General features: G+C 49.5%; 2 protein-coding genes across 2 annotated transcripts; one reads left to right on the forward strand and one right to left on the reverse strand.

The window, feature by feature from the left end:
- Positions 1-4097, reverse strand: si:dkey-69o16.5 (uncharacterized protein LOC100149419 homolog). Its single transcript, XM_036541174.1, has 8 exons — positions 3498-4097; positions 3016-3104; positions 2856-2930; positions 2027-2106; positions 748-921; positions 570-629; positions 202-284; positions 1-115 (listed from the first exon to the last, which is right to left on the reverse strand). The coding sequence occupies exons 1-8, from the start codon at positions 3590-3592 to the stop codon at positions 49-51; spliced, it is 723 nt and encodes a 240-aa protein (XP_036397067.1). The 5' UTR covers positions 3593-4097; the 3' UTR covers positions 1-48.
- Positions 4098-4264: 167 nt separating this feature from the next.
- nhej1 (nonhomologous end-joining factor 1) lies at positions 4265-24676 on the forward strand. Its single transcript, XM_036541226.1, has 8 exons — positions 4265-4328; positions 5630-5840; positions 7105-7335; positions 8205-8343; positions 8495-8553; positions 22932-23136; positions 23664-23764; positions 24566-24676. Exons 2-8 carry the CDS (start codon positions 5655-5657, stop codon positions 24644-24646), a joined length of 1002 nt encoding a protein of 333 aa, XP_036397119.1. The 5' UTR covers positions 4265-4328; positions 5630-5654; the 3' UTR covers positions 24647-24676.
- The last annotated feature ends 1438 nt before the right edge of the window (positions 24677-26114 follow it).

Here is a 26114-nt window from a genome sequence, read left to right on the forward strand (position 1 = left end):
TTCTGTTGAGTTTCCACCAGCTGTGCACTTTGTCCCCTGGGCTCCAGGTCATTTTCCCTCAGCCAGCAGGAAGCTGAGATCACTCCCGGGTTCGTATTCTGTGGGAGGCTTCCCCCTGAAACGAGGAACCGATCCGGTGTGAGGCCCTGTAAGCTCTACTGCATGCCTCTGTGCGGACGGGGCGGTGGCGAGTACTGTTACCTGCTGAAGAGCCTGGCCTTGGTGCTTCCCAGCAGGGTGGCTTTGTCCCCTTCCACCAGGAGCATTGAGCCCTCTCTCAGACCCTGAACGGCAAGACCACCCATGACATTACATTATTAGCAGACGCTCTTATCCAGAGCGACTTAAATGGGTTACAATTTTACATGTTATCCATTTATATAGCTGGATATTTACTGAGGCAATTGTGGGTTAAGCACCTGGGCCAAGGGTACAGCAGCAGTGCCCAGCAGGGAATTGAAGCAGCAACCTTTCAGTTACAAGTCCTGCTCCATTACCACTATGCTGTACTGCCCCCACTCACTGCAAAAGGCTCAGACCAGGCCTGTGATCAGCAACAGGAAGCTCACCAGCACGCTTGGCGTGTCCGGCTCCTCGTGATATTGCTGAATCCGCTGCTCCCTCGTCTCCTGCAAAGGAGAGGGCAGGATGGTTGAGAGACCGAAGGAGAGAGGGAGCGGAAACGTCACACACACAGACAGGGGGGAGAGAAGGCAGCGGTTAGCAGGCTGGCTGCACGGTGCTCACCCCCATGTGCTTGCTCTGGGGGTTATGGTCCAGGTAGTGGGGGTTGATGTTGAAAGGAACCAGGCCTATGGCTTTGAGGGTCGGTGGGTAGACGATGGGCATGTCGTTGGTGGTGTTGATGCTGAAAGTGGACACATTGGTGCCTGCACTCGACCCCATGTAAGGCACCCCATCCTGCAGACACGACACACACACCCTGGTCGCTGGAACATCACATTCACCACACACACACACACACACACACACACACACACACACACACACACACTATCTCACCTCACTGCTACACTGAATGTATAACAGCTTTTAAATTGTTTATACTCTGTTCTACCGTTTTGAGGGGTTTTCCTAAAACCGTCTTTTCCTAGGGTCAGGAAATTTTCTCATTTTCCCCCCCCCAACAGCTTCTGGATTTTATGGTTTTCCAACTGTCTACAGAAAACGTACCCTGTTCAGTTCTTTGTGAAAATGCAATTATAAAAATACACTTTTAACAAACACATTCTCACATACTGATTCTGTGAACACTATGCATTCGGTGGTGATTGTTTAGCTCAAGGGCTTTGTGTGGGTGTGCAAAGTTTACTGGGTGAGACTAGGGTGACCAGATGCAAACAGACCAAATGTAGGACGAGTAGTAAGTTTGTGTGGGACAATGTGGGACATGTTACCAACGCTGAGAGGTAACCTAAAAGTTTGATATAATGTCTATCTAACTGAACAATAAACATTTGTATTCTGCCTTTTGGTTCCTAAACACCTATACTTTGTCCTCTAGTCGATTCCACAGCACACCAGTTAGGCCATAAAAGATACAAGCTACAGCTTTTGCTATATGAAAGATATGATGAGCACAGTGCTGTTTGTCATCCCAAAGACACACTAATTTTGCAACATAACATGTCACCGGCCCCACATCTGCACAGTTTGATTGACGGCCATCACTGCTCTCTTCTCAGCCATTGGATGAAAGCCAGGCTTTTAGAAAAGCTTGGCTATGTTGCGTTTGTATGAGCCAGGTTGCTGCTTTTGACATAGCGCTGTTAAATAGAGTGGAAACTATGCTGCCATGGCATAAGCGGCCCATGAGCCAGGCAGGTAAAAGAACGCATCCATGTGTTCTTATTCCTGACAATTAAAAACCAAATGACCAATGAAAATGTAGGACTCAATATGCAGGATGCGGGACAAAGGGTCAAAATGCTGTGCAGTACAAGGCAAAGCGGGACACCTGGTCACCCTAGGTGTGACTGAAGCCTGGAGGCAGAGACACTCTCACCTGAAGGACACGCTTCTGGATCTCAGACACCAGATCGTGGTCATACAGTGTTTTCAGCAGACGGAAAGTGTTGCCCCCTCCTGGCGAGCAAAGGATTACATCACAGGAGTCCACTGTTCCCTGTACTTGTGCTAGAACAGCGTTTCCCAACCCTGCTCCTGAAGGCACACCGTCCTGCATATCTTCTATCTATCCCTGCTCTACCTACCTGACTGAACTCATCAGTGGCACTTTTGATTAGCTGAGCACACCTGATTTAGTCAAGCAGGAAGGATACATAGAAGATATGCAGGACAGTGTGCCTCCAGGAGCAGGGTTGGGAAACACGGTGCTAGAATACAACTTCTACAAGGCTTCCCCAGCATGGCCATGTGGTTTCCATGCATGTCCCGGATTTTGTTCCAAAGTTAATGGCTCTTTTGCAAGTGTAAGAAGCTCTCCATTTACTTGCATAACACACTTCACAGTATGTGCTCTAAGGTCACATTATGTCAGAAATTGATATGCTTGGTACAAAGAATGAATCCAATATTCTTTTAGAGATGTGCTAATTGGACCGGTTCTCAGAAAACCGATACACTCGTTTTTGTAACTTGCTCTGTGGAAAGTAATGATTTTGGAAAGAAACAGAAACAAAGCAAATCGTTCCTGCTTTGTTAAAATCAGTTTCAACACAAAAACCACAGAGGCGTTAAAATGCATTTTTTTTCAATGACTCATTCAGCAAGAAGCGGGTTAGAAGAAGAACCTGCCAAACACCAGGACCTAGATGGATATCCCTCTCACTGGAGTTCATTTCTTTGTACGTTATCTGCGGCGAACACCTCACCGATAAAAATCCCCTGTGCCTTCTTAACCGCCTCCACTGGGTCGGAAGCCTCGTGAATACTGTCCACCTCATAACCTTTAAAAGAACATACACGCAAATTTACTGTTAATACACACACACACGCACACACACACACACACACAATTACACACAGATTTACCTAAACTCTGCAGCTTCTCTCGGGCAGTTTTTGCATAGGCGTCTCGGTCGTGCAACGCGTAAGGGACGAACAGAATCCTCGTCACCTGTCTGACATGAGGATTATAATCATTTAGTGGCTGGCGTAAATATGTTACATTCAAAATATTTTAAATTAAACAATTTGAATAGCTTATTGAACAAAAAAAAATGGTCGAGGCTAATCTATTAGTCTGCCATCTACATCAGATTAACTATACAGCCAGAGAATGCGAATTTAATATAAAGCGTTTATTTTATTTTCTAAGTGAAAAAGAAGTTCTCAACAAATACCAAAAGTAACTGCAATACCAATACGTTCCACGGGACGGGAGCAAACGCATGAATTATCTCCCCCGAGTAAAACTGGCCAGGGAAACATATACACCGGAACACATTGGCTCATTGTACGAAAAGAAAATAGGTCTTTAAACTCTCTCCAGTTGAAACAGCTGAGAAGCTTACTTTCCGAAAAAATCTTGGATCTCTTGCTGACAATGTTCCAGATATCCCCCGCCGTGTAGAGTGGAATTTGACACCAGAAGCAATCTCCTCGTCATGTTGTCAATATAACAATACGTGTATCTTGTTTATAACAGTAAAGGATTTACATTTGCTGATCGAAACCGTTTTAAGAGATTGCGGAACAACGTTATGAGAAAATGCCCTATGGTTCAAGTTAAAAATGGCTGTTCAAAGACCGCCTGACCGTAAAACGTCAAATTATGCTGAGACGGAACATTTGGGATAAGGCGACGGTTACTACAGTCAATAAACCACCTTTGTCCACGCTATATAAATAAATTAGAACTTGGAGCCAGCTATTGTTAATGTATTGAGAGAACCATCCTGACCGATACAACCAAAAGTTCCGTTTGGTGTTGGAGTGGATATCAATTTTTTTTATCCTACCTGTCAATCCTCACTACTAGACAAGTTGAGGAGATTCATAACGAAAATGACTCCCCCGCCCATATTCACATAGGCAGTGTAGGCGATTACATTAAAACACCTCTCTGCAACATGTTTTATTGTTTTTATAGACCTATTACAATAGTGCATTCTGTTTTCTTTCTGGTCATGGATTCTTCCCACACGCGCAACACTATAGACAAAATATTCTAAAACAGCTCCAGCTTGTGGCAAAACGACGCTACCTCCTCTGGTATGGAGAAACAGATTGATAATGTATTCGTGAGCGCATAAAAGATTTCCACCGAAGCGGAACCTTGTTTATGCCGTTCTTGTTTTAACGGAGGAAAGGAAGGTGAGCCGGAACTCACATTGTCCAATAAGGCAAGTGCGCTCACCATTTCATCTTTTTAAGATATAGACAATCTCTTATACAAACTAATTATTCATATATTGTGTGGTATATATCATGTTAAAAATTACAGCGTCGTAGCGTTTGTGTCTACCGTGAAACGGAAGTAGTTGAACGGAACCACTAGAGACAGCGAGCTTTTTTGATTGCTAGCGAGAGTCCTGTTCAAAACATGCCCGTTCCGGGCTGTCTGTCTTGGTTGAGTGGACACAGTTTACAGCGCTGCCTAAACGTCAATTAGCGAGTTAGCTAAGTGGACTTTCGCCAAAGGCGGGTGCTAGTTAGCTGGCTTATTAGGCAGTCTTAATTACAGAGTGTGAATATTTGTCTACGAAGGTAACTATTTGGCTGTCTCCCAAATGAACACAAAACTATCCTTTGTGCTTGCATTGTCATCTAGATGGCTGGCTATATTGCGTTGGATAGTGTTGTACAGCAAATCATACCAGCGCGTTTTAAGTCGTCGGTGTTAGTCTGAGCAGACAACATGTTGTTAATGTCCAAAGCAACAGCGACACAAAGACAGATTGGCTTCAGTCTTTATTCATCTCTGCATAATGTAAAGATAAATGGGGGCACTTTCGCAAACCCTCTGGCCCCTTGTATCATGAATGGTAAAGTACTGGCAGACACTGTAAGTGTACTCTTGACAACCATTATCGCCCAAACTTTGTTACAGCCCTATTTCATTTTACTATTTTTTTTTTTTTTTTTTACATTTTTGTTTGTCCCAATTAGCATTGTAGATGCACTGCAGTTTCACTGTCCTTCATTATACGAGGATCCCACTGATAAAGAGAACTGTGAATATGATGAGCCATCCAGATTTTGTAAAGATCAATGCATCTGTACACGATTGTTCCCCTGAACCCCTGATCAATTCTCCCTTCGATCCGTTGATATATTTTTCAGTTTTTGCGTTCCGCAGACGCAGGGTAAATCCCTAGAATGTTTCTGAAAACAGTCGAGAAATAATACCGAAAGATGAATGCGTACGGCTGGAGTGCATTCCAGGTATGATTTAGGCTGAAACATGCAGTATTGAGGGGAAAAGAGAAGTACATACAGTGTATGCACAGGTAGTGTGTGCTCATGGTTTTATTTTTAAAACAGACAATGCAAAACACTCAAACATTTTACCTTTGCTTATTATGTTTTCAAAGGGTTGCATCTCTGTCTGTCATGCTGTATCGAGGCGGAATGAGCACAGTACCTTATCCCTGGCTGTGCCTCTGATCTGCTTGATCTTGTTCTCTTCCTTCTTCCTCTGCAGGTCTGTGACCTTTGCCCTTTCTGCCATGGTGAGCGTGGAGTCGTCACACGCGCTGCTGCTGGAGCGGCCCTGGGTCCCGGTCTGTGTCGGGGGCGTCCAGCTCCTGGCAAAGTCCTGCTTTGGTAACACGGCGTATCGGCTGCTGTTGACGGACATGGAGTGCGTGTGGGAGGAGGAGATGAGCGCAGCCGCGATCCAGGACAGGGCTCGGGTAAGAAGGGGAGCACAGGAGCAGGGGTGCATGGGCGTCAGGCGTGGGTAAGGGGCGGGGACCGGGGTGTCTGGGTCAGTGTTAGGCGTGGGTAAGGGGTGGGGACTGGGGTGTCTGGGTCAGTGTTAGGGGTGAGTAAGGGCTGGGGACCGGGGTGTCTGGGTCAGAGTTAGGGGTGAGTAAGGGCTGGGGACCGGGGTGTCTGGGTCAGTGTTAGGGGTGAGTAAGGGCTGGGGACCGGGGTATATGGCAAAGGGTTAGGTGTGGGTTAGGGGTGGGGACTGGGGTGTTTGAGGCAGGGTAAGGGGCAGGGGCAAGGGTGTCTGGGAGAGGATCAGGGCTGCTTCCCAATAGTGCTAATTTGCATCCTTTCCTTGAATCCTATGTTCTCGCATGCTCTGTGACCTGGAAATCACCTTAAGGATGATTCCATTTCTGTAGGAGACATATTAAGGAAGCAAGACATTTGCCCGTTTGTCGCCTCTGGCAGTGGTTGCGTCAGTGTAAGAGCTGTGGAAGAGCTTTCTAAGGATCTGTGATACAAACTGCCAAACCAGTGTCACATTCCATGCAACTTAATTTATTTGTGGTAACATAAACACCATAAAACATAGCCACTATAGAAATGATAAAAATGGATACAACACATAAGAAGCCAGAGTACAATGATTGATCACAAGACAAATAAATCATATGTTGACAATTAGAAGCATCTTATGGATTTTTCACTGAATAGTGCATGAAGAAGTGATCGTAATATTTTAATTCTTTCATAAAAATTCTATAAATTTTATACAAATTCTTTAAGTTTTATAAAAAAAAAGTCCATTTTCCTAGCCAAATAGTCAAATTAATCATACACCCCACGGTAAAAGACACATCCGGCCCGAAGAGGGAAGCGGTTCTTATTAAATGCCGTACGAAATTGACAAATTTCAATTGAGCAAGGATGCTCTGTTTCCATTATCATTTTCTCCTCCCGCCTCTTCCTCCTCTCCTCGATGGGTGTCATCCAGGAATCAGGGAAGAGACATCTCCAAAGTATTAGGACGCAGCCCAGGTGTGTCAGGGGCAGGGTAACGAGGAGAGCTGAGGAGCTGGTTTGTACACCAGGTGACAGTGTGTTGGACTTCATGCGCTTATAAGGGCTTATGAAGCTGCGTGAAATCTCTGAACAGTGTTCAGTGCATGTAGTTAGGACTGGAACGTGTTTATCGATGTTACGCCTGTTTGACGCCTCGGCGGTGGGACGATGTCTCTGCAGGACCTGAACAGGCGTCTCCGTGCGCCCGTCTCGGCCTTCTTCGCTCACCTGTGTGCGGTTGCGCGCCCGTGTCTCACGGGGCAAGGGGACGGAGGAGGGGAGAGCGACCGGAATGAGGCGGAGTTCACCCTGTCGCGCTCCGCGGACGGCCTGACGGTGCGACTCAAGAGCGAGCTGGCGGGGGTGCCTTTCTACTGGGAGTTCCACTGCACCCCCGCCTCCGTGGCAGAGGTACGGTCCCATCTCATGAAAGCAGGGTCACTAAAACTGCCAGTGTGACCTTGACTGTGTGAATTAGTTAGTACATCGGTGTGCCTAGTGTATTCATCTGGTGGTTTGTTGTTGTGTGAATACTAAACCCCCCCACTTGTTCATAAAGGCCATAATCTCTAATCTGCCAGTCCAGAGCAGACCGTCCCAGCAAATTTTTCCTCTTTCTGACCATCATCTTCCTCTCCTTACCTCTTCTCCCCTGTTCTACTGCCTCTCAGTCCTGGCTGCTTTTTCAGGCAAATTTTACTGCCTGTTTGAGTTGGAAGAGGGAGTTGAGCTTTACTTGATTGTTTACTGTAGTGTGGTACCAGCACAGTGGGGGAGAGGGTGGGGACGGGGGGGGCTCTTTAACATACACAGCGAAAGTGCAGGGTGGAGCAGGACTTAGTAAGAGAGTGTTTTATTGTTGAAATGGTGAGAGAGAGAGAGGCGGCGGTGGAGATGGAGAGATGTGGTCTGGGCAGCTGTGGTCCAGAAACCCGGAGCCCACAGTCTGACCAGCGCCATGGCAGCGGCATACTTGCCATTCCTCCTTCCGACCTCAGGCTGGCCACGCCCACCACACCTCTCAGTGGCCGGTCGGAGCGAGTGTCTCCCTCTAGCATTAGAGTATGCACCGCAGCCCCGAGAGCTGTTTACAGCTGGAAGGCTGTCTTGAGTCTGTTGACACCTTTTTGGGGGCCACGAGTATCATTTTGCAGTCTTTCATTAGGGTGGGCTGTGTGTGTATGTGTTTGAGAGAGTGAGTCTGGGGGTCAGTGTGTGTTTGGGTTCAGTCGGTGGCTGTAAGTCACTGTAAGTCAATGACTGGCTGTGTGTGCCTACAGGTGTGCAGTCACTTGGTGCGCCCTCTGCTGGCTATGAGCAGGCTATTGCAGAGGCAGGTGGGAGAGCTGGCAGCCCTGCTCGCCAGGAAGGATGCTGAGATCCAGGACTACAAAGAGAACGGGGCCGTGCTGAGCAGAGGTTAGAAGTGATGCACATGTGCGCGTGCATATACACACGCAAGTACACACACAAATGCACACGTGCCTATTCACACATACATACACATACACTCACTCACACACACACACAGATTTCCTGGCTTCTCAGTGCATTGCTCTGTTCCTTGCAGGTCGACTGTTGACAGATGTGTTTGAAGAACAGACGTACAGAGAAAACTTACTCACACAGGTGAGCGCGACACAACACCCACCCCCCTCCCACCCCCAGGAGCATAACAGCAGTGCAGGGGGCTCCAATTCCCCTTCCTTCTTTCCTTCCTTCCTTCCTTCCTTCCTTCAGACCTCCTCCCCTCCACCTTTGTGTCCTTTGTCCTGGTTCCAGCTGCATTGATAACGAGAAATTTCCAACCTGTGTTGCCCAAGTCATGCCTCCAAACTCCATGCCCCCCCGCCCCCACCTTTCCTGTCTCCTGAGGGGTTTGTGAACAGTGAGTTTAGCCATGTCTGATTTGGTGATCCAGCCATTCTATCTGGGGTGACTGTCATGTAATGACAGTACTGGACCAGTAGAGGGCCCAGACTCACCTGTGTTCCACACCAGTTAATCCTTATAGTTCCGTGACCTCTGTTTGAGAAGTGTAACACATGGCATTCTGTGATAATGCTAATGAATGGATGCCTTTGAGTGTGAGTGAGTGAATTATTGGGTATAGCATGCATATATGTGAGTTAATGAATGCACGTGCTCATTGGTGTGCGTAAGTGAGTTTTTGAAAGCGTATATGTGTATGAGCGTTAGCAAGTGAATTAGAGTGTATATGTGAATTAGTGAGTGAATGTGAGGGAGTAAATGACAGTGTGTGAGTGCGCAGGTGTAGTGTGTGAGTGCGTAGGTGCCAGCAAGTGAATGATTGAATGGCAGTGATTGAGTGAGTGCCCGTCTATTTGTGTGTAGGTAAAATCAAATGAGTGAATGATTCTGTGAGCGCGTCACTGTGTTTGTGTGTCTGCATGACTATGTAGCGTGACAGTGGGATTTACCCCAGAGCAGACACACACACACGCACACACACACACACGCACGCACACGCTGTGATTGTAGAGCAGCAGCACTGTGAGTTACACGCCCTGCGACCGTGTCCTCTCTTACAGCCGTGTGCTTTTCCCATGCGGGTTCCCCTGTCACTGAGAGCCAGGCCCACGGCTGCCATGATGAGGAAATGATAAAGGACAGCGGTCAGAGCGGCACTAGCTGTCAGACTCGTTTAGAGAAATGTCATTCCTTCCTCCTTTTCTGTTTTTTTTTTCCCTCCTCTCCTCTGTCTTTGACCACTGGCTTTTTTTCTCTCGGGAAGCCTCAGACTCTGCGCTGCAGGGGTGGAATGGAGCCTCTGGGCTGGCAAGCTGCTGTTTCCATCCCTCTGCTGGAAGACAGCGCTGCTTCTCTCTCTGTGCTGCGTGGTGTTCCCTACTGCTGCCAGCGCAGCTGAGGCGGTCGCATGCGCAGCTGAGGCAGTCGCATGCGCAGCTGAGGCAGTCGCATGTGCAGCTGAGGCAGTCGCATGTGCAGTTGAGGCAGTCGCATGCGCAGTTGAGGCAGTCGCATGCGCAGCTGAGGCAGTCGCATGCGCAGTTGAGGCAGTGACACATGCAGCTGATGGCAGTCACATGCGCAGCTGAGGCAGTTGCATGTGCAGCTGAAGCACTCATACAAATTTGTGTGCATGTATGCGTGAATATGTGTGATTTTATGAGACTCAGACAGATGCTCCGCTTCTTGTTGCATGTTTTCTGCAGAGTACGATTACTGCTGTTCTCACTCTTGGAATCGGATCAGGTGAGATCAGGTGAGAGGTCGGAGTCACTGCGTGACGGGGACTCCTCTCTGTGACTCGGCAGAAGAATCGCGAAGGACTCGGGTTGGCTCGCGCAGCCGGGCAGAGAGCAGGAGGCGAGGGGGGGGGTGAGCGGTCCGGTCCGGTCCGAGAGCCAGGGTGACGCAGCCGGCCGCAAGTGAAGGCTTATAAAATGTGAATCATCTGGCACCCTGCTTTTAACCAAACCATGAAATGCTGGGAATGAGAGAGCACTTAATTTAGACTCCCTCTTTTTTATTTTTCACTTTCCTGTGGCGGGCAAGCCAAGCATGGCGCGCTGGCTTTTGGGGGAGAAAGCGGTGGGCACAGCCCGGAACTCTGTCACCCAGAACCAGCAGGGGAAGGGGGCCGGGGGGGCCGGGGGGCCAGGGGGGAGGGCGGATGGCGGTGGCGAGGGGGGTCAGAGGTGCTTGGGGAAGGAGACTGCTTTTTGGTGGGTGGTGGGATTGTTGAGGGGTTGTTTCTCTCCTGTCTGTAGGGGTCCCCTCCATAGCCCCCTGACTCATGCCCACAGGCATGTCCATACCACTGCCCACATCCCCATCACACTGGGCGCGCTCCCTCTCTGAGCGACCCCAGCTAACAGGAGGTAAAGGTAACACTGGAGCTCCACGCTGGCTGTTAGCACGTGCAGACACTATTTGGAATGCCTAAACTTTCAGACTCTCTAAATTAACCAGACTACTCAAAATTAACCATCAGTCAATCGACCAAATTTAAAATGTGACAGCACAGTGCAGCGGCTCTACTGGACAGAGCTGAACTGTGTTGTGCTGCCCTGTGCTGAATTGTGGGTGACGCTGTGCAAAGGGAAGACAGCTGTTGGGTGCAGACTGAATGTCGAGGCCTGGGCCGATTCTGGTTGTCCATGACAATAGATGTCTCAATGGACGGTCAACTCACCTGTGATTATAGCTTTAATTTTGTATCTCATTCCTCTACACTAAGCACATGGGCACATGATCAATAACAAGAGGAGAGGTTTAGTCAGGATAATATCCTGTGTCCTGTAGTGTGTTTAGTTAGTCCCCGTGCTTTTTACTTTTAGTTAATTTGTGGAGAAACACCTCGCCATAGAATCAAAATCACCACAGAACAGCATGCTGAAAATGCAATATATTTGCTTTTTAGTGAAATGTAACTAACAGCAGAATTAAATACACTACGCAAACAAATGCACTGTTAATTAAACTGATGTGTTAATGAAGTAGCGCCTTACTTAAGACGCTGAGAGCTCCCTCTCTCCCTCTCACCCGAAAGAGGAGGGATGTTGACATATTAAGACGTGTCATTTCGACTCTCGCGTTTGCTGCGCGAACCGCTGCATTCCTTGAAAACGCAGAAACACACATACACACACTCCCAGGGTATAATTAGCGCTGTTCCTGCCGTGCGGTTTGCACTGCCCAATGTGCAATCGTGAGGAAGCCACTTGAAACAGGTCCTCGGCATTAAAGAAACGAATCTCGGGCCGGGAGCGATGTTGTCATGCGAGAAGAGCGTGTTTTTTTCCCCTTTTTCCCTCGTTTTTTGGAGAAAAGCGGCCTGCTTCCCCACTGCATTAGGGAGGCCGAGGCTGCGCGGACGTAAACGCAGACTTTAATCGCTGCGACCGCCGGAATCCGGGGGGTGGGGGCCGGGCCAACCAGGGGTAAATTAAAACAAGCCGGTGAGAGAGAGTGTGAAGGTAAATTTTGTGGATGGATTTTTTGCCTGACAATGTAAAGGCTGGTGACCAGGGGTGCGTGAGAGGACACCAGTGGTTCAGTAGTTTAAAAATGGCATTGTTTGCTGTTGTCTGATGATGATGCTGTACACGTAGGTACAGAATGTGTGTGTGTGTGTGTGTGTGTGCGTGTGTGTGTGTGTGTGTGTGTGCATGCGTGCGCGTGATTGTGTGGTTGGGTCCGGCTTTCTTCACTTACCCTCAGTATGTAAGGCTTCATCATTCCCTGTGCCTTAAACCCACAAATGTCTGCTGACAGTTGTGTGCTTAATTGCAATAAGTACACATGGACCACCCCCTAATTGTGTTTATTACCCCCTTTCTTTCTGTTTGTAATGAGAAACGCCTACTGCACTTTTGCTGAACGCTGAATCACACATTTGATTTGCTCGGCCTTTGTGTGAACGTGATCTGCTCCGCATAAGCAAACACACCCTGGTACAGATGCCCATGTGAGTCTCCTCGGTCCAATCCCACAGTTTGGCAGTTAATGAAGCAGGTTTACAATCAGAGGGCTGTTGGTTTGATTCGCCAGAAGCCACACTCTTGTTAAGTCCTTGACTAACGTGCTCGACATGAAATGCCTCATATTTAACATGGGCCTGTGCAAACGGGTAATGTGTTTAAGGTAAGGTATAGAAAATGTCTTGGACTGAGGTGCCAACTGAGCAAACGAGGGAAAAACAAGAGCGCCTTATTTTGTCCAGGTCACATGATCTTTCTCCATGTGGTGCTCAGGTCGCTGGGGACCTCGCTCCGGCCCAGTGAGGAAGCGCTGATGCTCGCTTTACAGGACCTGCTCGTGGTAACACTGCCCTCACCTGGGCAAACCTCAGCAAACTACCAACAGCACGAATCATCGCATGGTGCTGGAGTTGACCCTGTTGAAAGATCATTTTTAAACGTTCACTGTCAAAGCGAAGAGAGGTGTAGAAATGTTTTGCCCCCTCCCCAAAAAAAAAAAGTGGCTGAAAGAGGAAGCCTGTTTTCCCCCATGTTTGTCTTAGATTGACCTTTCCCCCCTTCCTCCTGCCAAGGAAATGGGGAAATGGAGAGAGGGCCAGGGCAGAGATAGGCCTGTAAGAGTACAGGCGAAAACATACACACACACACACACTTCCTGTGCCAAAGTCACAGGAGTCCACACTCCTGGGCAACAGCAAATATTCCTCCCACCTACAGGTCAATATTGACCCCGGGAGTAGGTCTAACTCGCTCTGTCCCGGCCACGCACACAGTGCTGGCTTCCACAACGCTTTCTATCACTTTGTGCTCGTTTTCTGGAAAAGATGATTCATCCTTTATGTCTCCTCATTTGCTTGTGGATTCACTTCTGTGGCTTTTTTCAGGGTGGGAAATATGCACACTACAGGAAAGAAACTCTAAAAATGGACTAAATAGATGTTTTTCAGTATCTTAACTGTGCATGTGATTCCCGTTAAAATTTATGTCGTATTGTAATGACAATGTGAGTAAGAGTAAGACTGCACGCAGTAAGTGTGAGTGAGAAAAAAGAAATTACACAACTGCTAGGCCGTGATTTATTACGCGTTCTCTTAGAGTTTTGTCACCTGCGCCGTCAGCGCACGTGGAAATTCCGTGAGCTGTACCACCTCACCTGTGGGACGCCACACCTGGGCTCCGCACCTGTCTGTCTGCCTGCCTCTCTGTCCCGGAGCAGTGCCCAGCGCCGTCGCCCGCTCCGCACCAGTGTCAATCAGCTGGGCAAGAGTAGTTAAATTACTCAGTTAGCCATACATGTAATTACAGCTTGCCAAAATGTTACTAAATCTGCCTCCGCTGCCTTTCTGGTTTTGTTTTTTTCCTCCCCTTTCGTCTTTTGAAGGACTTCTAATTGGCGGAGTTTGCGTGTGTGTATGTGTGTGTGTGTATGTGTGTGTGTGTGTGTGTGAGGATTACAGGCCTGTGTACCCCAGCACATGGCAACTGGTCCATCACAGTTTCAGTGCAGAATGGTGCTCTAATGTACACTCTCCCCTCTCCTCTCCTCTGTTCCCTCTCTCTTTCGTTCCCCCCCATCACCCCCCTTTTACTCCATTCTTCCTCTCCTGTTTTCTTGTCCCCTCCTGTTTGGGCCCTCTCCTCTCATAGCAAGTTTCCTGTGCATTTTCCCCTCATCTACACATCAGTTTGGGTCTTGACGTCCTGACTCTTGCTCACCACCTATGAGGCCCATATTTGGAGTGCTTAGACGTGCACCTCACGACATCACTGTGGATTCTGCGGCTTGCCTCTGTCCTCTGTCTGTCTGGGGCAAGGAAAATTCCGCCTGTGTGATTATTTAAAAGAAGTTGTTGATTATGGGGCTTGGAGGTGTGGGGCAATACTTTGTAGTCAACCGCATACCCCTGAGAGCGTCGACTTTTAGCCTTTTTTCCTGGTGGAACTAGCCAATAGCGAGGTCTGCTTTAGGACCCCACCTGGTGAGACTGCAAGATCACATTCATGATCAATATTAAAAATTCTGGATGGATGAGGAGGCTGCTGGTTGGTCTGGGCCCAGGTCTGCGAGTATTGCCACCTTGTGGAGCAGCTTTGTGAATATTATTGCTTTGGGCATAGGTGTGTGGGTATTGCTACCTGGGAAGGCAGGTGTGTGAATATTGCTGGCAGAGGAAAGAAGAAGATGTACTGCCTCATCAGTATTATTATTATTACATAAACTTATTATTTGGCTACCTACAAAGAAAGGAAAGATGTTTTTATTTTCTTAAATATAATGATTTCTCTGAGTTTTTCTTCCAATGTGGTCATCAACTGACCCTGGAGTGACGTTGGTGCTTTATGAATAACACACACAAACACACAAACGCGCACACACACACACACACACACACTGCCTCAGCAGCCATTTCTCCTTCTATGATACACACTACCTGGAATGCAGAGCTCTCATTCCTTCTGCTCTGGTGCTGTTTATTATTGTTACTATCATTATTCTGTATTGGTTTGGCAGCTGTCTTTATGCATGGAGACTGAGTGGGTTTGTGGGCCTGTGAGGGTGAAATTCAGGGCTGGATGTTTACAGCCAGACTCTCCATCCTCTCTCCATCCTCCACTGGCAGTGTTAGACAGACAGGCAGCACAGTTCCCGATCCTTCAGCCAGGGTCCTGTTTTAACCACACAGAGCCATAGAAACAGGACTTGAGGACCAGGATCAACAGCCAGGAACCTGAGCGTGAACTGAGAAGCCCCTGTATTATTCTGTTATCTTCCCGGAACAATTCAGTTGGCCTTGATCAGCAGGTCGAATATTTACAGCCATCCTGACTCTAATAGCAAGGGCACCTTATTGTGTAGAGTGGAGGAATTTGTGCCCTGAATTGTTATGGGGTAACAGCACAGCTCTAAATTGATAAGGGGAAATACATACCTCTGATATCTTAACGAAACGCTACGACAACAGAGTGGCAGTGTCCTGTAGCTTTCTCAGACTGCCAGAAAGACAGCTATAAGTGAGACAGGTCGCATTGCAGAAGTACAAAGAGAGACAACAGGAGCAGATCCAGCTATTAAAACATATCAGTTATGAAGACAGGGTTAAGACAGTAAATCTTTCTAGCGTCAGCAAAATGAGACTCTGGGCGTGAGGTTTTCTGGCGTTTTGGGAAGGTTAATTTGAAGCGGGATGTAGACACTGTTGCTTTGAACCCATGCCCATCGTTAAACCTGTCTAGTGACTTTTCTTATCTTTTCAATCAGTGCTCAACATGAATTAAGCTCTTTGTAATGAGCCAGTTACACCACACCTGTATGAGAATGTGGCCTAAATTACTTGCCTGTCAGCCTATTAGGTCATGTGTGTACTGTAAGTAAGGACATTGATTCTTTTGGTTCAGAATATTCTGTTGTATTCTTTTGTAGCCAAATGGCCAGCCAATCCATTTCATCACATTTAATGATAACAAGAGATTGCAATTATAAAAGTGCCTTTCAGGGATTGCAGTGGGGTTACAGTAAAGGGGAGGTGAGCCTCCTCAACCTCCATCAGTATTTGGCACCCATCTTTCTAAAGATGGTTCGAGGGCTTTGTGGTAAGACCATAGGGACAGGTGTGTCAGAGGTACAGGTATCATTTCAACAGTGCCTGGGTACAGCTATGGCAGTGTGGGCTCAGACTGGATACAGGTATGCCATTTTGGGTTCCAGCAGAGCACTGGTGGGTCTGGGTACAGGTTAGAACAGGTGTGTAGGTCTGGGTGTCAGCCAGGTGCAGGTGTGTTGGGCTGCCTGTTTGATGGGTGTGGGGCTGGGTAGCAGTGTGTGCAACCGGTGGGACTCACTTTAAAGCCAGGGATGCATCGCCTGGTAAGATTGATTGCAAGACGTTTTTTTCCCTCCACATTTGAACATTGGGTGTTACGGATTGCGCTGCGATTTTACTCGATCGTTCGAGTCGATGTGTGTGGTATTTCAAGGCTGACAAATCCGAGGGGAAAATCGGCTTGCTGTCATTGGCATTCGGTCTGGTGTCCCTGACTTTAGCACTGAGCACGTGCAGATTATTGCTCTCTGTGTTCCACCAGGACCCGCAGTGACATGAGCTATAGTTCTGGCTGGGACGGTTTCGCATACCCTGATGTGAATGGTGTCACTGGGCCTCCTGTTTTTTTAGGACTTGTTCCATGAATGAAAACTAGACCTTGTGGGGGGGGGGGGGACCACGGGACCTGTCAGGCGCTGTCACCCCTCTGTCACCCCGTGGCGCCCATCCTCTCGGAGAGGTTATCTCAGGAGGCAGCCCGCCGCCAGGTCGCAGGCCGTAAACTGAGCCCCAGGCTGCAGGCCGCAGTAATGACCCCGAACCGATAGGCGTGAAATGCGCTAATACCTGCGCCCAGAGGCCCTACACTGCCCCGTGCCGGAGAGAGGGAGGAGCGGAGAGGAGAGCTTATCTTCTCTCTCTTTTGCTCGTTCCCTCGCTCCGCGCTGTCGTGTGCAGCGTCCTCTTCCCCCCCGTTCTCCCTGTCCCTCTCATTACTGCTGCGGCCAGGCCTGCAGCCTTTGAAGCCTGCAGCGACATCACAGCGGCACCGCAGCTGGGCCCAGTGCGGCGTCCCGCAGGGGCGGCGAGTGGGGAAGGAGCACGCAGGACCCCCCCTCCCTCCTTCTCTCTCTCTCTCTCTCTCTCTCTCTTTCTCTTTTCTCTCTATCCCTTGTTTTCTTTTTCCCTCCCTCCTCTCCTCTCTCCCCAGCCTGGTTTCTTTCTCTTTCCCTTCTTTCTGTTTCCTCTTGCCTTTGCCATCTTCCCTCTCTCCCTCTTTCTCTCTCCTTCTTCCACTCTCCTCTTGACACTTACCAAAACAAGTTGTGCAGCCTCCCCTGGACCCAGACAGGGAAGCTGCAGGTTGGAGAGTTACGAGACAAGGTATCAGAAAGAGGTCGTAGTAGGACAGTGTGGTAGACCCTCTCTCCTGACCTCCCCCCCCCCATCGATGCCCCCGTATTTCTTCTCCCCCCCCCGTGATTTTTCACGGACTCAGAGACAGCATGGGGATCTGCTCTGCTTAAGGGGACTTTAGTGTGCATTCGGAGCTCCTCTCTGTGTGCTCAGCTGTGTGGGGTGTAATCCCAGGGCAGCAGGCTAATTCTGCACAGACTCCCACACCCTCAGAGCTCCCTGTCATCTACTCACTATCTCTCTCTGCCCCACTTAAACTCACATGTCTTTCATTAACAAAACCATAGAAACCAAGTATTGCCAGTGGATTCAGAATGAACAGGAGCAACAGCAACGTTCCTGTGCATTATATTAAAAGACAATATGCGCTTTCAAAAATATACACTAAACTGTCTTCCCTCTCTCTCATTCCTTCTCTTAAGACCAGTTCTTTGTTTCTGTGAAACGCTCTTTCTCACACATTTGCTCTCTCTCACCTCTGTCTGTCACTCAGATGAAATAATGCTGTATTGCTACAGAGAACTCGAATGATGTTGCCAAAGCCAACAGCTTTCTCAACAACAAAAGCAACAGAAAAGAGGGCTGTTTAGGCTACATGTTATTTGTGTGCTCCTTCACCCCTGTTATGTCTGCAGATGGAGCAGAATGTTTGCTTGGGGTTCCTGTCGCAGCGTTGGGGCGCCCATGCTGGTGTTGTTTGAAGCGTTTAATCATATTGTCGCAGCCTATTTAAAGGAAGCAGGCTGTTATCCAGGGCACAGCTGGCAGGGGCGACAGCGGTGTAGTAAAATATAAATATAATAAGAAAGCATTTTAGCTGGTGAATCCATTCTGAGCAGTGAAACATCACCACAGTGACCGCAGCCGTGGCACACATGCAAGAGGGAGAGAGGGAGGGAGGGAGAGGGAGGGAGAGGGAGAGAGGGTGAGGAGCAAGAAGAGAAAGAGAAAAAGGGAGAGAGGAGGAAGCGAAAAGGAGAAGGGCGAGAGGGACGGAAGAAAGAGGCAGAGGGCAGGGAGAAAGAAGAGTGAAAAAAGGAGAGAGGAGGGAGAGAAAGAGTATAGAGAAAGACAGGAAGGGATGGAAATGGGAGAGGAGAAAGAACAGAGAGAGGAGGAAGAGGGAAGGAGGAAAGAAAGAGGAAGAGGGCAAGGAGAAAGAAGAGAGAGAAAAGGGGACAATGTGATGCCAATAAAGCAACCTTGAATTGAACTGAAGGAGGAAGAGAGGTTGAAGAAAGAGTCTACAGAGGAAGAAAGGAAGATGGGATATGGAAAACAAAAGAAAGAAGGAGAGAGTAAGAGGAAAGAGAGGAAGAAGGAAGAGAGAGGGGGAACTGAAAAGAGAAGACAGCGAAAGGGGGGGGGGCACAGTGGTCAGAAATGTAGATGTGCAAGAAGGCCTTCTCATTCAGTCCCTGCTCAGCATCATACTGTCCCCCTGGCCTACCCCCTGCGCTTTGTGATTGGCTACCTGCAGCACAGTGTGGGCTCATTTTGAGTTGAGTGCGATTCATTAGTTAAATATCACATGACCTGCAACCTGTGTTCTCATTGGTTTAACAGGGTTGCTGTTGGCCTCATAGTTTAAGTGTAGCCTTTTGCTTTTCCATTTTATTTCACTGTTGTGAATATTGAGGCCAAAACTCATTTTTTTAAAAATGAAGACTTTATTTTATAAAATCATGCATTTTTCTCCGGGAGTTTCTTGAATCTGTCCCCCAAGCTTGGGCTTGGGTCGCTCTGAGATGAAACGCAGGCGCTGGATTTTTAAGGTGGCGCTGCACCTCTTAACCATGATTCTCACCCAGACTGCATTCATCCCAGCATCCTCCGCAGCGCCCCCGGTGGCGGCGAGCGCTCGCGCGACAGGCTGAGGGGAACAGCGCTTCCGCCCTGAGAGCTGCAGACAGATTTATGAGCGAGTGTAAAGTGAGCTGCCTTTTTTCCCGGAGACGGTCAGCGGAGCCTTCTCCTGCCTCTGTTTGTTTTTCCTTCTCATCCACCAGCTCTGACCTCTCAGGGCTGAGCAGTCAGCTCACAATCCGCTCCACAGTCTCTGTCTTTAGTGCTTATTATAAACGTGGACAGAGGTGTGGTGTTTCCATAAGCTTTTGACAGGTTCACCCTGTGTATGTGTGTGGAACTGAATACAGTCAGATGTAGCCTCTCAGAAACCACACGTATTAGAGACACAGAGGGAGAGATGAGAGAGGGAGGACAGCTTGGGTGGAAGGAGGGATGAGTTGCTATGGAAGGGGGCTCTGGGTGGAGAGAGGGGCGGATAGGTAGACCGGGAGGGAGGACGAGATAGAGAAGCGGATGAAAGCAGTGGAGGAGAAGAGAGAGACAGCAGAAGAAAAAGGGGAGGAGAGGAAGGTGGGAAAGAGTTGGAGAGAGGGCTAGATGGAGAACAGGATGAAAGCGGTGGAGGAGAAGAGTGAGAAACAGCAGAAAAGGAGGGGGGGGGGGGATTAGGCAGAGAGTGAGTGGGAGAGAGGGGGTAGGCCTCGGAGGGCCGCCCGTCGCTGCGGTGTTTGTGGAGTTATTCAGGGCTTTGGGCCGGCAGGCCTCAATTACGGCCGCTTTGGCAGGGCGACGGGACGCGGGGAGACGGGTCTGCGGTGAGCTCGGACCGCGCTGCCCGGCTCGAGCGCTCGGCGCTGGGCAGCGCTCTGTTTTCTTAGCAGGCGGCAGGGCGCAGGCCGCTTTTAGCTCCTTGTTTTCTTTCTGTTCGCTGTTATTCTTCCTCCTCCCTGCTCCCGCTCCGCCGCTGCTGCTGCTAAGAGGGGGCTCACTGGTGCTTCTCAGGGGCTCGTTAGGCTTTTTACCTTTAGCACACACGTCGTTTCCTATGTAGAGCGTAGAACCTCGGCATCTCCTTTTCCTAGACGCTGGGCTGGAGGTACAGGGGTCTTTTGAAGGAAACTTTGCGGCCTAAATTAACTTCAAGGAATGAAAACCTGAAACTCTTTGTGAGTTCACCTCTCGGTGGAGCCTTCAGGTGTGCGTCTGTGGGCCACGATGAACAGCCAGGGGACCAGGCTGGCAGAGGAAATGGCCGCCGCCACCTGGAAGCGTGCAAACGGGACGTCGGACGCCACTCCTACCGCCGTCTGCGCTGCCGCCGCTCCTGAAAGAAAACAAACTGAGTGTGTTTACAGGCCAGTAACAGGATATGGCGGCTCCCCCCCCCCCCCCCCCCAGCGTGCTTGTTGCCTGCGCAGGCTGCGGCGGCCGCCCCCTCTCGCCCCACGCGCTGGCAGATGAGAGACCGCTCGGGCCCGCGTCTCTTTTGAAGAGCTCCCGTCGCTCTGTCTACGGGCCTGCCTCTTATTACACAGGGCAAATTAATAACTGCGTGACATCCGCGGTTTCCCTGCTAAAAAGGCCGGGGTGGCGCCTGAACCGCGGCGAGCGAAGGGGCGGGCGGCCGAGGGGAGGATCCTCCGGTCTGAGCCTGCCGCCGCTGAAGGATGCGGTCCGGGGCGGAGAGGTGTCTCCTCTGAGGCCGTGTCAGCAGGCAGCGTTACACGGAGCCTGCTGTTTATCTGTGGCCCTGAACAGACGTTCACTGCGGTGCACTGACTGTGTGTCTCCCTCAGCTACATTACCAGGCACAGTGGGTCTTTTCCTCGGCGGCCTGGGGTGGTTTGGGGCTTCATACAGCCCCGCTCTCTTCCTTATGTGTGAGGCAAGGGATGACTGTCTTTTCCGTGCTTGTGGTGTCACCTGTAGCTGCTCTTGCAGGGTTAACGCAGTGAATGCTTGGCCCCCTTACCCACCCTTATCTTGAAAAAGCGGTTTGTTCCACAGCTGCGGGATCCTGGTCACTGTCTCAAAATGACGTAGCTGGTTTCGAAACCTTGGCCGTACGGCTCAGCCCTGCGCTCAAAGCTAATGCCTCACTGACTTAGCCACTTGGGAGCCACTTTCAGCTTTTTAAAAAAAATGCTGTGTTACACCAGCGGTCAGAGAAATTGCGTAGTTCAGAGCAGAAGTAGGGATCAGTTGCACCAGGGACCATGGTGGGACTTTTAGCACAAGTGCAGGTGCTCAGCTTCAGAGAGGATTTGGAAGAGTGAGAGTGGAGAGAAGGAGGAGATAAACCGTAGACAGAGTAATGGAGAGAGGGATGAAGAGAGAGTGAAATATTGATTTCTCATTAATCTCATCTCATTCTCTCTCAAGTAAACAATTAAAAAATACTTCAGCCTAAGCTCCTCTAAACCTGAGCAGGGTGATGTATGAGTTCCTCTCTCCCTGAAAGCTGCCAGAGGCCATCGGTTTTTAGAGGTAAATATTTGAAGAGCTAATTTGGAGAGTGTCCCTTTAAAAAAAAAAAAAAAAAAAAAGCTGAACTGAAGCGCTCGGTCGGTGTGCATCAGCACCGCGTCTGAGGTGTTCTCAGGCGAGTGAACAGGGGCGAACATGTCGGGTGGGGCGCGCGGTCACCCCTCTCTTTGCGCAGTGCATCCTTTTTCACCTCTGGCGCGCAGGGAAGCCCTCTTGTGAAGGAGCACATTCCTGTTTAGAGTGGCACTTACACCTTCATGGCCCCTCGCAGTCGTCTTAACGAGCCCTGCAGATTCAGGCAGGCGGTTTCGTCCTTTTCCCACGGGCGGTCACTTTTGCCAAGGTTCATCCAGACCCGTCGTAACTTCCCCGGTTATTCAGTTCAGACGCGCAGACGGACACAGAGGGGTGATCACGTAACCTCTGCCCCACCTACCAAAGGCAAAGTTAATAATAACGGTACTCCAAACGGTCTCTCGTTCCTCTCGGAGTAGTGACTTTTGGGGCAGGTTCGGGGGGGGGGGGGGGTAGGCCCCTTCTCTATGTCTCCTCCAGTCCTGAGTTCGCAGGTGCTTTCCCAGGCCTCCTGCTAGAGGCTGGCCGCTCGTTTGCGGAAGAGTCACGGCGCTTTGATCACACACGGGTCACCCCTGCACGGTGTGAGTGTGAGAGCAGGTGCAAAGCCACCGCTCGGGGGCAAAGTCTGTCCCTCCGGCTGTCTCTGTCGGTCTCGCTCTCTGTCTGCCAGACACAATAGGTGACTGAATGATCACTCGCATGAACCCTGTGGACTTTGACGAGAGCTGTGTTTGTGTAGGGAATTTCCCCCCTAGTTTTACCCTAACTTTTTTTGGTAAATTTTCCTTAAAAAGTATATACTTTTGGGTTTAGGAGAGATTATAGTGATATTGTCTGTCCTCAGATTTCACATGGAAATTACAAGGTAATATGACAATTATGTGCACCACTACAATTACATTTTTATATTAATAACATTAATTCCTGGGGCTTTCAAGAGTCCTACAGACTCAGACCCAGGTTCGAGTCTGAGCTGTGCCATTTGCCAGCTGTGACCAGGAGTCCATACTGGTGGAACCTAATTGTCCTCATTCTGGGTGGGTTTCATTGGCCAGTTTTCCCTCGTTGTACTGCTCTCAACACACTGCTATGATGAGATGGCATCAGGGAGATGCACTTCTCTGTTTGGCGTTCTCTCCTGGTGCATTGTGGGACTTGTAGTGTTAAAAATGATCATTGCTGAAGTGTGAGTGCTTATCCTTCTCAGGTCCTGCCGCAGGTGTGCACTACGCAGGACTGCCTGGGGTTTGACGCAGAGCTGCAGGAGCTGTACACTGCTGTGAATGTGCACAGGGCCTCACGCAAACGCAGGAGCCCTGACGACCATGTCCCAGGAGACCGCTCCCCGAACAGCCACAGCGACCCCGAGCGCCAGGCCCCTGATAATGCCCCCAGCAGCCCCGCACTGGCAGGTCAGTGCTGCACCCCTCAAAGTGTCGGTGCGGCTCAACCCCCGAAGGTCAAGGGGCACTCACACAGACACATTCTCACACACAGATGCAACCAAGATGAGATGAACGAGTGAGAAAAATGTGTGATCCTCCTCTTGGGTGTGTGTGAGAGGGTGAGGGTGAAGCTGCTCTCGTGTGTGTGTGAGAGCTTAACTAACCCAAAACTCAACTCCAACCCTAACCTTAACCCCAGCCCTAACCCCAACCCCAACCCCAATTCCAACCCCAGCCCTAACCCCAACCCCAACTCCAACCCCAACCCCAGCCCTAACCCCAACCCCAGCCCTAACCCCAACCCCAACCCCAGCCCTAACCCCAACCCTAACCCTAACCCCAACCTGAACCTGAACCCCAATCCCAACTCAAACCCCAACCCCAATCCCAGCCCTAACCCCAACCCTAACCCCACATCTAACCTGAACCCCAAACCTAACCTGAACCCTAACCATAAACCCCAATCCAAACCTTAACCCTGCTCTTTTCCACAGGGCAGGAGCTCAGCGATGCTCCGGCTGACAGAGGGAGCAACTCGGCTGGGCCGGAAGAGGAAGCCAGGTCGGCAGAACCGGAGGTGCCTCAGAGCGAGCAGGTGTGGTACTCTTACCCTCATTTCTCTGTTCAGGTGGGCAAAGAGTGTCAGGCAGCCCATCTGATTTTATCTGATACTGCACTCATCATATCACAGAGCACTTCACAGAGCACCTTTCATATAAACTGTGTACTTTAACAGTTGCAGATTTAATTAAAGAGCGAGGATGCTTTGGCAGCAGAAAATAAATAAATGTCCAGAGAGTGAGTATCAGTATGACAGTATCAGTTGCAATGAGGTACGACCAACATCTACCTGATATAAAAGAGGTAGAGTCATAATGAACATAACACAGAGAAACAGCTAACCCTCCACCTTACGCTGACACACACCCTCTGCACTGAGACACACGAGGAAGAACACACGACAGACAGATGCTCCACATCCTCATCAGATCCTCTTTCCGTTCAAGTACCCCGGCCCGAATTTTCTACCTACGGAAAATGTCTCTCTGTTGGTACAGAATCATGGAGGGGAAAAATAAAATGTTTTTGGTGGCTGGCCAGGTGGTGTCTGGCTCTGTCCACTGTCCCTCTGTGGTGCGATGAGGTCAGCATTAAAAAGGGGCATTGTGGGTAATATACCTGTGGCATCTACCCAAAGGGGGGGGGGGGGGTACTTTTGCTTCAGTTTGCCTCAACCACAGAATTTCTGACAAGCCCTGATCTTGTGAGCTATCTGGGTTTGCACATTGCTGCCAATATTTATGCTATGCAGTGGCTTGCTTTAAATGTAGCAGTAATTTCATGAATTTTTTGTTTGTTTATTTAATATTTTTGTGCTTCCTGTCCTGTCTCACAGACTGTACCCCTCAACCCTACCCCATCGGACCGCTCTTCCTCACGAGCCCGGAAGAAGAAAAAAGTGGGCCTGTTCCGCTGACCCCCTCCCAAAGGCAGTCTTTCCTCTCTACCTCATTCTGTCCTCTTTCACTCTCCCCTCACTCCCCCCTCCAGACGCAGTGTGTGAGTCTGTGTTTTTAAGGGCTGATCTCAGCAAGTGTCAGTTTTTACTGCCCTTTTAACCAAAATTTTATTACTTTTTTTTGCTTTTCCCCTTCATTTTTATATAAATTAAACTATTTAATAAAATATCATTTTTAACTCTCATTTCCTGTGTTTTTGTGGAGATTTCTGATGTATGGAGGAGTATGTTTTCATGCACGTTCGAAACCACATGTCGCACATGAAGAGACGCCGGTGCCTATAACAGTTATACCGACTCGAGCTCGTTCATGGCTTGACGTTGTACTGTACTTGAAAGCAAGCGCAAAACAGCTGCTTACTTGGGACAGTTACCATCGAACCTGTAATTATGAACGTTTATTTTTAAGAAATGGTCGTTTTTTCACTGCCACCAGAGGAGAGCGTTTTAAATTTGCTATCAGTTGAAGTCAGAGAGCGCAGCCACCTGTTACATTGAGCTACAGGAGTTAAAAATGAACACTGTTGCCTTCATAGACGGTGTGGCGTTGCAGAATTTGTGGACGCCAGCAAGTTCCAAAAGCGAAATGGACTCCGATTGCTGTCATGACTTCTTATAAAGTTGCACTCGGCAGGGTATTTTAATTTAAAGAGTATTTCGGTTAGTATTTTACGCGGGGTCTGTATTCATTCCTTAAACGGACATATCGACTAGCGCAAATAACGAGAATAATTATGATACTTAGAGGTGATAACTGCACGTCCAACGACAATCGCTCGTAACCATCCCCGCGAGCCACTTCCACGGTGCGAAGCCAGTTCAGTGCACAGACCGATGTTTCTATGGTGAATCTAACTTTTTCTGACCGCGAGGATTTCCGTAGTGAGCTGAGAGAGGCGAGCATGGGAAAGACGCTGCAACATGCGGCGGCAGCCTGGGTGTTGGGTATCCTGTCTGCGTCGGTGAAACCAGACCTGACTGGCGAAATTCACCGCGCTCCTAAGCCAAGCACGAGAGCTGCGAGACGAGGTCCTCCCCGCACCACCGCCGCTGACACCGTGGGCGTGCGTACGCGCGCACCCGCACGCTGACCTTCGGGGTAAAAACGCTTGTCGTCGATTTTTTTTTTTGCGTTGAAGGGTAGAGGCTGAGTGCGAAGTGCGACCGTCGGCCGCCGAGTCCAGAGTGCAGAGTGCGGCAGGCTGGAGTTCGCGCTGCTCAGCGGCAGGCGTGTAATGGCGAGACGGGGAGAGCGGAGCACATGGGTAATAAAAGTGTGGCACAGCCAGTATGACCCGATGGGAGGAGAGGTAGGCTGGGACAGAAGGGCAGGACTGGCAGGGTGCGGTCCTGAGCAGCAACTGATCTCTCGGATCTCTTCAATTTCCAGTCCAGCAAGGAGCCGTGCGCCACGGGGACGCATCCA

The sequence above is a fragment of the Megalops cyprinoides genome, chromosome 11 (genome assembly GCF_013368585.1).
Source record: "Megalops cyprinoides isolate fMegCyp1 chromosome 11, fMegCyp1.pri, whole genome shotgun sequence".
NCBI classification, from domain to species: domain Eukaryota; kingdom Metazoa; phylum Chordata; class Actinopteri; order Elopiformes; family Megalopidae; genus Megalops; species Megalops cyprinoides.

Excerpts from the sequence above, each read along its gene's own strand:
- nhej1 (XM_036541226.1), top strand. The coding sequence starts at position 5,655 with ATGGTGAGCGTGGAGTCGTCACACGCGCTGCTGCTGGAGCGGCCCTGG. Across the intron at positions 8,554-22,931 it reads GAGAAAACTTACTCACACAG|GTCCTGCCGCAGGTGTGCAC; the intron begins GTGAGCGCGACA and ends TATCCTTCTCAG. Across the intron at positions 23,765-24,565 it reads AGGTGCCTCAGAGCGAGCAG|ACTGTACCCCTCAACCCTAC; the intron begins GTGTGGTACTCT and ends CCTGTCTCACAG.
- si:dkey-69o16.5 (XM_036541174.1), bottom strand. The coding sequence starts at position 3,592 with ATGACGAGGAGATTGCTTCTGGTGTCAAATTCCACTCTACACGGCGGG. Across the intron at positions 2,931-3,015 it reads AGAGAAGCTGCAGAGTTTAG|GTTATGAGGTGGACAGTATT; the intron begins GTAAATCTGTGT and ends GTTCTTTTAAAG. Across the intron at positions 922-2,026 it reads TCCAGAAGCGTGTCCTTCAG|GATGGGGTGCCTTACATGGG; the intron begins GTGAGAGTGTCT and ends TCGTGTCTGCAG.